The sequence below is a fragment of the Symphalangus syndactylus genome, chromosome 10 (genome assembly GCF_028878055.3).
Source record: "Symphalangus syndactylus isolate Jambi chromosome 10, NHGRI_mSymSyn1-v2.1_pri, whole genome shotgun sequence".
NCBI lineage: Eukaryota > Metazoa > Chordata > Mammalia > Primates > Hylobatidae > Symphalangus > Symphalangus syndactylus.
In genome coordinates this window covers 29,761,289-29,772,135 of record NC_072432.2, presented here as the reverse complement: position 1 = coordinate 29,772,135, position 10,847 = coordinate 29,761,289, and the positions used below count along the sequence as shown (strand labels likewise).

General features: G+C 42.5%; 1 protein-coding gene across 3 annotated transcripts; it reads left to right on the top strand.

The window, feature by feature from the left end:
• Position 1: 1 nt before the first annotated feature.
• On the top strand, positions 2–4,729 carry RPL34 (ribosomal protein L34). Of its 3 annotated transcripts, none has more exons than XM_055296778.2 (5): positions 2–111; positions 1,474–1,547; positions 1,631–1,730; positions 2,041–2,144; positions 4,598–4,729. In XM_055296778.2, the coding sequence occupies exons 2-5, from the start codon at positions 1,483–1,485 to the stop codon at positions 4,680–4,682; spliced, it is 354 nt and encodes a 117-aa protein (XP_055152753.1). In that variant the 5' UTR covers positions 2–111; positions 1,474–1,482; the 3' UTR covers positions 4,683–4,729. The 3 variants fall into 3 exon arrangements, with proteins under 3 accessions (XP_055152753.1, XP_063467182.1, XP_063467183.1); XM_063611112.1 differs by having other exon boundaries at positions 96–223; XM_063611113.1 differs by having other exon boundaries at positions 97–313.
• Positions 4,730–10,847: the final 6,118 nt, after the last annotated feature.

The window sequence follows — 10,847 nt, the reverse complement described above, 5'->3', positions numbered from 1 at the left end:
CCTCTCCGCCACGCCGCTGGTTCTGACGCAACTTCCTGTCCTGCGCAATTGTATTTGACCTTTGAACTGGCAAAGGCTTTTTCCTTCCTCTTCCGGGGACGTTGGCTGCAGGTATGGATGTTGTACTCTTTTCCCTGTCTATATTTCCTTCCCAATCGGCTGCCATCCGAGGAGCTGAGGAAGCCTAGAGCTCTCAGGAGCAGTCCTTTGAGCTGGCGTAGGGGTAAGGGGCACAACCAGGGAGGTTGGTGGTGAGGAAGTTCCTCACTTTGATCTTCGGAAATCCCTTGTTCCTGGTGGCCCCTCCAAAGCCGTGAGTAGCCAGAGCTCACCACCGGGACTTTGCTGCATTCCAAGTGTAGCGTTTGGAGACAAACGAGTTGTGGTTTGGCGGTTTGAGACTGGGAAGTCGCCGACCGTTTTCATATTTTACATCCACGTTTTCACAGCACGCCTCTACGTGTCCTCAGTCTTTGGGAGGGCAGGGACCGGCGAGTTCGGGTGGTTGTTTCGCTATTTGGCTTCTGCTTCCAAGGCCGATGTCAAGGAAGAGAAAAGTGTGTTAGTGAGAGAGAAGTTTCTGTCTTGCTTTTGGAGATGTAAACAGAATAATGGCTTCATAAATCACTCGCACTGGTTTTACGTGTCAAGTTTTGGTGTCTGGTAGTTCTGTTTTAGTTTAATTTTAGTGAGAGGCTTGTGACAACAAACGAAGTGGTTACAAGGTGTGGAATGGGAAGATTAAATTAGTTCAAGTATTGATTATGTTTTACGTTGGGTAGTTCCCTTAACGAAGTTGCTCGTATGCATATCTTTATAACCGATTTGCTAAATAACATCGCGATGTTTCCAGAAGTGGGAAGAAAGCAGGTGCCATAACCCAAAGAAACTTGTGTAATATCAAAATTAGTATTAAAGAGTATGCCTTTACGCAGGTAGTGCTTTAGGGCAAGACATTGAACCCAGATATGTGCCAGGCATTGTGTTGGGAGGGATAGCTCACGTCGTTTAATCCTAATGACAGCTGTATAAAGTAGGCAGAATTCCCATTTTAGAGATAAGGAGGCTAACTCCTTGCCCTGTATATTCCCAATAAATGGCATAGGTAAGGATTCGACTTCAGAGCTCACTTTTTGTGCTCTTTGTTTAAAGCAGTGTTTCTCCAACTGGGCTCGTAGCACTTTTCTGGACACCACTCCAAACAAAATCAGACTCTTGAGTAAGGAGCCTGGTCATCAGAATGTTAAGGAAGTGCCACGTTTGATTACCATCAGGAAAGCTAACATTCTTGGCCTCTTGTTTATCAGTCACCTTTAAATACAAGTAGTTTTAAAACGTGGAATAATACATCTTAATTTAAGGGTGTTACGTACAAGGATATGTATGTGAATGAAATAGACCACGTGATACTGTTCTGAGATTTTATTTACTTTCACAATAGAAAGATTTGATGTTACTCTATTCTTAATTTAGGCACTCAGAATGGTCCAGCGTTTGACATACCGACGTAGGCTTTCCTACAATACAGCCTCTAACAAAACTAGGCTGTAAGTATTTCTAAAAATTTTAAGTATATATTGTCATTTACTCTACAAAATGCTGACCTATTATTGACTGTTTCACTTTCTAGGTCCCGAACCCCTGGTAATAGAATTGTTTACCTTTATACCAAGAAGGTTGGGAAAGCACCAAAATCTGCATGTGGTGTGTGCCCAGGCAGACTTCGAGGGGTAAGTGTACCTTTTACTGTGTGCAGCCTAACAAGTCTTGAACTTACTGAGCTTTCATCCCTTGACGATGGAACGAATCAAGGAGAGGTTACCACTAAGAGGGTTGAGAATTACTAAACATTCATGAGCCAAATCTGCCAAGAACACAGACTTCTTAAACCAATCTGAGAAATGCAGTGAAATGCCTTTCAGATAAATCAGTACACCATTTCCCTTTGTAACCTACTTTAAACTTGCGCTTAACACTTAACAAAATTTAGGAAAATTTCTGTTAAAGCATCACAAAAATCTTAATATTTTTCTTATGCAGGTTCGTGCTGTAAGACCTAAAGTTCTTATGAGATTGTCCAAAACAAAGAAACATGTCAGCAGGGCCTATGGTGGTTCCATGTGTGCTAAATGTGTTCGTGACAGGTAAGTTAAATGCTTAAATGGGCTTTCTTTAGCAAATTATTGTGTGTGTTATACTGTCTGCTAATCAGTACAATGGTGAAACAACTCATTTTAAACCAGTTGCATACTTCAGAACCCTTTCTTTATGGATAATTGATGCTGCACAAAGCAGGAAATGATACTTAGCGTAATAATTTAGGGGCATATTTATGCTAGATGTGGAGATTAAAAGGAACTTGGTTTTGTTCGGGGGGTGGGTAAGAAAGTCTCCGTTAGTGGTTTGGACAAAGATAGATGGAGTGTGGAAGGTGTTAAAAGTGTAGGAATAGAAGAGTTGTGTATTCTCATGTGCCTGGAGCATAGGGTTGCAGGAGATGATGGACAACAAAGGTAGAAAAGCCAGATTATGGCCCGGTGCGGTGGCTCACGCCTGTAATCCCAACACTTTGGGAGGCGGAGGCAGGCAGATCAGCTGAGGTTGGGAGTTTGAGACCAGCCTGACTAACATGGAGAAACCCCATCTCTACTAAAAATACAAAAAGGTAGCTGGGCGTGGTGGCGCATGCCTGTGATCCCAGCTACTCAGAGACTGAGGCAGGAGAAGTGCTGGAAGCTGGGAGGCAGAGGTTGTGGTGAGCTGAGATTGCGCCATTGCACTCCAGCCTGGGAAACAAGCGAAACTCTGTCTCAAAAAAAAAAAAAAAGAAAAGCCAGATTATGAGGGGCTTTACAGAATAAAAGGTAGATTAGCTTAATTCTTTTATTGATTGATTGATTTTGATACAGAGTCTCGCTGTGTAGCCCAGGCTGGAGTCCAGTGGTGTGATCTTGGCTCACTGCAACCTCCACCTTCGGGGTTCAAGCGATTCTCCTGCCTCAGCCTCCTGAATAGCTGGGACTACAGGCACATGCCACCACACTTGACTGATTTTTTGTATTTTTAGTAGAGACAAGGTTTCATTGTGTTAGCCAGGATGGTCTCGATCTCCTGACCTCGTGATCTGTCAGCCTCGGCCTCCCAAAGTGCTGGGAATACAGGTGTAAGCCACCGCGCCCAGTCCTAGCTGAGTTTTTAAGCCAAATCTTTTGACACCAAATGTAGGCTTCATTCTGCATTTTAGGAGGTAGTTTGTAAGAGAACAGTAAGAGGTACTACATTAATACAAATAGGGGATAAATACAGCTTCTGTGATACACAGCAAAGCTTAACTACGATTGAAGTTTAAAGGAGAAATTACTTGCAAATAACTAGGAATGGCATTTGAGTTGGAACCTAAATGATGGGTGAATTTTGGACAAAAGGCAGAAAGGGCATTCCAGGCAAGAAAAGTACAGACTGATCTGTCACATTGTGGGTGAGAAATGGAAGTGTACATTGGAGATAAGTCATGAGTTTTAAGCTGAAGAAGTTTGGCTTTTTGTCCCCAGTCTTTGGTTCTAAAACTTTGCTGAACACAAAATCAGATGGGCACATTTATTAAAAATACAAATTCTCGGGCCTGATCTCCTGAAGATTTGAATTTAGGTTTACATGATAGCCTAGAAATTAGCATTGTTAGCTGTGATGCTGAGCAGGTCTGCATGTGGTCTGTGCTTTGAGTAAGTTAAGAGAATTTTTAAATGACTCAGTTGTATGTGTCTCTGATAGGATCACATGGGGGAGATTTGAAGAAATTACAAAACCCAGAGTTTTGAGGCTAGGGTTTGATAACCAGGTTTACCAATGGGAAGTGGGGTGGGGGAAGGTTTAAGTTGAAGCAAGAGGAGTGCTTTACCTCTGGCGGTAACTCTGATTTAACAAATGCTAGGGAGACCTGCTTTTTGCTAGGTCCTGTGCAACACTGTAATGATAGTGATCCATAAAATGCACTCCTAGTGGAGGTTCAAAGTCTAGAAAATCTTTCCAAATTTAATCTTCATAAACTCCCTGTTAAATAGATGTGAAACTATTTTGTGCCTTAATATAGAGAAGGTTGCTTGTCCAGCGTGCAGCCAGTGTGTGGTGGAGTTGGCCGTAAACAGGTTCTAAAATCCTTACTCTTGGTGAGGTGTCTCTTGCTAATATCCCTTTACCTTTTAGGTTCCTAGCACATAGCCCCTTCTGTGTTGTTTTTTACTGGGAATTTTCAAAAATATGGTTAAAATATTCTAAGACATTTTGCAAATCAAGAAATACCACTATTCCTGGATGCTAACAATAAATTAGGGCTCTCGTAAGTGGTCTCCTGTGGGGATGACTTTATAGTTTATCTTGACTTAGAAGGAGGACAGATAACTACTGGCATGAAATTGAAGGATTATCCTGCTTTAAATGAATTTCAGCTTTTAGGTTTTACTCTATATTTGTGTATCCTATAGTTTCCTGGGTTCCCTGATTGCTTCGGTTAGTTCTTTACCATGTTTGCCTTCTCTGTGCTAAATAAAAAATGAAGTTCATTTTAAAGAAACGATTAATTTGGTATTTTCCTTTCTAGGATCAAGCGTGCTTTCCTTATCGAGGAGCAGAAAATCGTTGTGAAAGTGTTGAAGGCACAAGCACAGAGTCAGAAAGCTAAATAAAAAAAATGAAACTTTTTTGAGTAATAAAAATGGAAAGACTTGCTGTATGTATGATTTTTTTTCTGTTGTAATGTGTTAGTATACAGATTTTGTTTCTGTGTGGTATTTGGGGACCCGTAGTTTTTTTTGTTTTGTTTTTTGTTTTTTGTTTTGAGACGGAGTCTCGCTCTGTCGCCCAGGCTGGAGTGCAGTGGCGCAATCTCGGCTCACTGCAAGCTCCGCCTCTCGGGTTCACGCCATTCTCCTGCCTCAGCCTCTCCGAGTAGCTGGGACTACAGGCGCCCGCCACCACGCCCGGCTAATTTTTTGTATTTTTAGTAGAGACAGGGTTTCACCGTGGTCTCGATCTCCTGACCTCGTGATCCGCCCACCTCGGCCTCCCAAAGTGCTGGGATTACAAGCGTGAGCCACCGCGCCCGGCCGACCCCGTAATTTTTAGCAGATTACTTTTTCTTGTTTTGTTTGCTTGTTTGTTTTTGGTTCGGTTTGGTTTTTTTTTTTTTTTGAGACAGAGTTTCTCTCTTGTTGCCTAGGCTGGAGTACAATGGCACGATCTCAGCTCACCGCACCCTCTGCCTTCCAGGTTCAAGTGATTCTCCTGCCTCAGCCTCCCAAGTAGCTGGGATTACAGGCACGCGCCACCATGCCCGGCTAAGTTTGTATATTTTAGTAGAGACGAGGTTTCTCCATGTTGGTCAGGCTGGTCTCAAACTGCCGACCTCAGGTGATCCGCCCACCTCTGCCTCCCAAAGTGCTGGTGTTAAGGTGCGAGCCACCGCACCCAGCCAGTGGGTTACTTTTTCTGAAGAAATAATTGGTGGTCACTAATGGCTAGAATTTTTTTGGTGACAGCTCTACCGCTGCATTGGAGCATAATGTCCTTCTCTTTGTGGGCTGAGACTTCAGGGTAGTTTGGGAGGAATGGCCCTTCTATCTGAAACTTTAATATCCCTTTGATCCTTATTATAGTATCTCCTTTACATCAGCAAGTTTCACAGGATAGAAACCTTGGTATTCTAGTTCCTTGGAATAGAACCTTTTTAAGATTGTTTTTAAACCCACTGTTCTTTTAGGTCACTTCAGTTCAAAAATGGTATCTTGGAGAGCTCAGAACTCCTTATTTAACAAATGAGTGAGCTACTGTATATAAAACCTTGGGTCAAGGGTATAGTTTCTGATCTACATTGGATTTATTATCCAGGCCAGAATATTAAAATACAGACCTCATTTTTCTTGGGAACTATGTAGCGTTTCTGCCACCTCAGACAAGGTTTCACTCGTGCTGCCCAGCCTGGAATGCAGTCTTGGCTTGCTGCAACCTCCACCTCCTGGGCTCAAGTGATTCTCTGCCTCATCCTCCCAAGTAGCTGGGACTACACATGGGCACCACCTTTTTGTTTTTTTTTAGAAACAGTTTCACCATGTTCCTAGGCTGGTCTCAAAACTCCTGGGCTCGAGCGATCTACCTGCCTCAGCCTCCCACAGTGCCAGGATTACAGGCATGAGCCATTCTGCCCAGCCTGTTGGCTGACAACCTTTTTTTTTCTTTTTTGAAATGGAGCCTTGCTCTTGCCCAGGCTGGAGTGTACTGGCTCGATTTCGGCTCACTGCAACCTCCACCTCCTGGGTTCAAGCAATTCTGCCTCAGCCTCCTGAGGATTACAGGCGCCCACCACCACACCCGGCTAATTTTTGTATTTTAATAAAGATGGGGTTTTGCCATATTGGCCAGGTTCATCTTGAACTCTTGATCTCAAGTGATCCGCCCACCTCGGCCTCCCAAAATGCTGAGATTATAGGCGTGAGCCCCTGCACCCAGCCAACACCATCTCTTCAAGCCATAACAAGCTTTATTCCAATCTCTGAGTAGAGAGCAGAGACCTTGAGCCATCATGGAATGCAGAAGCTGAAAGTACCTGGGGAGTTCAGTAAATTTTGACTATTTTCCTCAGTTGAGGAAAATTTACCTACTAACTGGCATGATGTAACTACTTAAGCAGAGGAGAGTTACCACTTAGTTATACATAAGAACATGCTTTTCTGGCTGGACTCCATGGTTCATGCCTGTAATCCCAGTACTTTGGGAGGCCGAGGCAGGTGGATCATGAGGTTAGGAGATCGAGACCATCCTGGCTAGCGCGGTGAAACCCCGTCTGTACTAAAAATACAAAAAACTAGCTGGGCGTGGTGGTACGCGTCTGTAATCCTGTTACTTGGGAGGCTGAGGCAAGAGGATTGCTTGAACCCGGAAGGCAGAGGTTGCAGTGAGCCAAGATCGCGCCACTGCACTCCTGACTGCGACAGAGCGAGACTCGGTCTCAAAAAAAAAAAATCCTTTTCTTAGGCTAGACTCAGTGGCTCACCCGTGCAGTCCCAGTCGCAACACGGGATGCTGAGGCGGAAGGATCACTTGACAGGAGTTGGAGACCACCTTGGGCAGCTTGGCAAGACCCTGCCTAAAAAATAATTAAAAAATAAGAATACCCCTTAAGGTAAAAGGCCAAAAAAATGGGATCTCATAACACCTTTACTGTACCCCACTGCCAGTTAACTTGTTCTTGGTATAAAAAATTTTTAATTAGCGTTTTGCAGAAGAGGAGTCACAGAACTAGTAAGTGGCAAAGCTGGCAGTTGATCTCCCTTTTAAGAATTTAATTTTAACCGCCGGGTGCAGTGGCTCACACCTGTAATCCCAGCACTTTGGGAGGCTGAGGTGGGTGGATCACCGGAGGTCAGGAGTTCGAGACCAGCCTGACCAGTATGGTGAAACCCCGTCTCTACTAAAAATACAAAAATTAGCCAGGAGTGGTGGCATGCACCTGTAATGCCAGCTACTCAGGAGGCTGAGGCAGAAGAATCGCTTGAACCTGTGAGGCAGAGGTTGCAGTGAGCCGAGATTGTGCCACTGCACTCCAGCCTGAGTGACGGTGAGACTCCTCAAAAAAAAAAAAAAAAAAAATTTCATTTTAACCACAGTACACTTAACTGGCTGTGTGCCTGACTCCACCAAATCTGTTTTAGTCCTCCCAGCAACTCCAACAGCTTCATTCCCATTTTACTGATGAGAGAACAGACACAGGTTATAGAAAACCCAGAACCATTTGTATTGTTGGTAGGATTTTTGCAGCTGTGCTAGTGAATAAGTCTATTGACTGGGCACTCTGATAAATGCTAGCATAATCAATGATAGCTGGGATCCCTGTTGTCAACATTCATAGTCTCAAACGATTGAGATCCATTAGCTTTCTCCAAACACTTGCCAATCCCAAAGATTGTTAAGAAACCAGGATAGTAGAATTAATTATCTTGTATAATGCTTAATCACAATATTGAAAATATTATAAAACAGGGATAGAATTGAACAGCTTGAATTTTAAGGCAGATTTACATCACTGTCTCATGATTTAGGCTTATATATACTGCACCAAGCAGTTCTGTGACTGTTTTATTGTATTTGATATAACAATCTAAAAACTGGCACTTTTAATAATATGCTCAGACCATAATGTGCCTTAAAACTTAAATTAATTGGCTGCTCTGTAGGCCAGTCTAGTTTTTGAAAGGTTTGAGATGTAATTTCTGAAAAATTGCTGTGGAAGAGAAAGCCTGTTTGCCACCCCAGCCTGAGTTCTTGCTGGTGGAGGGAGGCTCCTCCCTCTCCTTGCTGCTCCAAGTTAGGTAGAACAACATGACCGGACACACAGGCTCTAGCTGGTGGGAACTAGCAAGTTTCAGCAAAATATGAAATGGGTGAACTTTGAGAAATGTAAGGAAGTTAAAGAATTGAGGTGTACATTCTTTTCCAAGAATTCTTCGTATGTTAAATGGTTTTACTTATATCTTTGTAGACTATTTGGAAAGTTTGGAAAAATAGAATGATAAAAAATCTCAATTTCACTACTTATTATTATTATTATTATTATTTTGGAGACAGAGTCTCGCTCTGTCACCCAGGCTGGAGTGCAGTGACGTGATCTCAGCTTACTGCAACCTCCACCTCCTGGGTTCAAGCCATTCTGCCTCAGCCTCCCGAGTAGCTGGGATTACAGGCGCCTGTCACCACATCTGGCTAATTTTTGTATTTTTAGTAGAGACGGGTTTGCCATGTTTGCCAGGCTGGTCTCAAACTCCTGACCTCAGGACGTCCGCCCGCCTCCGCCTGCTAAAGTGTTGGGATGACAGGCTTGAGCCACTACGCCTGGCCACTACTCAGTCATTTTTAATAGTTGGATGTTTTTCCTCCCATCTTGTTTTCCATGAATGAAAGAGACATTTTAAGTCAAAACTGGAAGGCCACTGCATATATAAACTTTCAACTCTTTTTTTTCCCCCACATAACCCCTGTGATTACATTTTTCAAAGAATATTTTAGTAGCTGCATGCAGTATCAAATTTACATGCTATAATTTAGACATTCCCTTTATTTTGAACATTTGGGCTATTTCCAGTTTTTCTCTATTTTAAAACATGAGCATTCTTACACGTCTGATTATTTCACTTATGCTGAATTGTTTTTTCATATTCACAAGCTGGTGTTGAAGTTCAGTATTTAGAAGACAAAGAGCACTGACGGGTGTGAACATGGCAACGACTCTGTCCAAGTGACCCAAATGGATTCTATAACTCTTCTGGGTTTTGATTTTTGTAAAAAACAAAATGAAGCTCTTATTGAATCCAGTTCTATGTGTGTGACAAAGTATTCTTGACAGGTTCCTAAAAAGACATGTGAATGTAGTCAGTGGTTTTCTTTTTAAAGTCTAATATTTCTCCTTCCATTGAATTGCTTATAAATTCTGTTAGAGGGTTGAAAGGGTTCTTTTACCCTTAAAAATATAAAATCTCCAAGTGTTTAAGTAAGCAAATCAAGTTTGTTTTAGCAACTTAATAACATCCTATAATCTCTACCCTAATGATTAAGAGCTTGGGCTTCCAGAATTTTGATAGTCAGGGCTATGTCCAACTTTCACTGTAAACTATGCATCTTATCAAACCAACTAAAACCACATATAATCCTCACAGCGTAAGATTGTGAAGCAGTTCTGAATGTTATGATTTTTCTCTAAAGTATATTATTTATTGATGGTAATAATTATTCTGCCATTATTAGGTCCAATAGAAAAAGTTGGTGTGCTGGAGCTATCTTACCTCAGCTTGTGAGAGCCAGTTGTGTGCACCTCTTTCCAGCTTTGCATCCAGTGACGTCTGGTTGGCACCTTGAGATTGTTATGGTGAGAGTATTTACACCTCAGCAAATGCTACAAAATCCTATTTTCCCTCAGAGAGCTGGAGGTTAAATACTACCAGCACATCCCTAGATATTACTCAAGTTACAGTATACGATCACTAATATAGTATGCTCTTGGTACCAGGAGCTCTGATATATATCTGGTACATGTTTGATAATGACTTGCACTTTATAAATTTTTGTTATAAGTACTTATTAATACTTTGATTCTGTAAAGAGTTTGGGGTTTGATTTTATAAAATCCAAAACGAGCCTTTTATTGAATCCAGTGCTCTGTGTGACCAGTTCTCTGTATGAATGGAAGGGAAAAGAATTTAAAATCTTGCAAAGGGGAAAGCTCCATCTTCTTAACAACTAGATGTGGTAAACACTATTCTAAACCAGGAGTAGAAAAGCTAACACTATCTGGCTGGACATGGTGGCTCACACCTGTAATCCCAGCACTTTGGGAGGCCGAGGTGGGTGGATCATGAGGTCAGGAGATGGAGACCATCCTGGCTAACACGATGAAACCCTGTCTGTACTAAAAATACAAAAAATTAGCCGGGCGTGGTGGCGGGCATCTGTAGTCACAGCTACCCGGAGGCTGAGGCAGAAGAATGGCGTGAACCTGGGAGGTGGAGCTTGCAGTGAGCTCAGATTGCGCCACTGCACTCCAGCCTGGGCTACAGAGCGAGACTCCGTCTCAAAAAAAAAAAAAAGAAAAGAAGTTAACACTGTCTTTATGAATTTCATTTCTATCTCAGCTAGTTCATGCTACTGTAACTACCACAGACTGAGTGGCTTGAACAACATTTATTTCTCACTGTTCTGGAAGCTGAGTCCAAGATCAAGGCACTGGCAGATTCCATGTCTCTTCCTGTTTGCAGATGGCCATCTCCTTGCTGTATCCACGTGGTGGAGAGATCACCTATCTCATG

Bases quoted from the DNA above. Each gene is read 5' to 3' on its own strand.
- RPL34 (XM_055296778.2), top strand. From the start codon at position 1,483: ATGGTCCAGCGTTTGACATACCGACGTAGGCTTTCCTACAATACAGCC. The intron at 1,548-1,630 runs GTAAGTATTTCT...TTCACTTTCTAG, and splicing joins GCCTCTAACAAAACTAGGCT to GTCCCGAACCCCTGGTAATA. The intron at 1,731-2,040 runs GTAAGTGTACCT...TTTCTTATGCAG, and splicing joins GCCCAGGCAGACTTCGAGGG to GTTCGTGCTGTAAGACCTAA.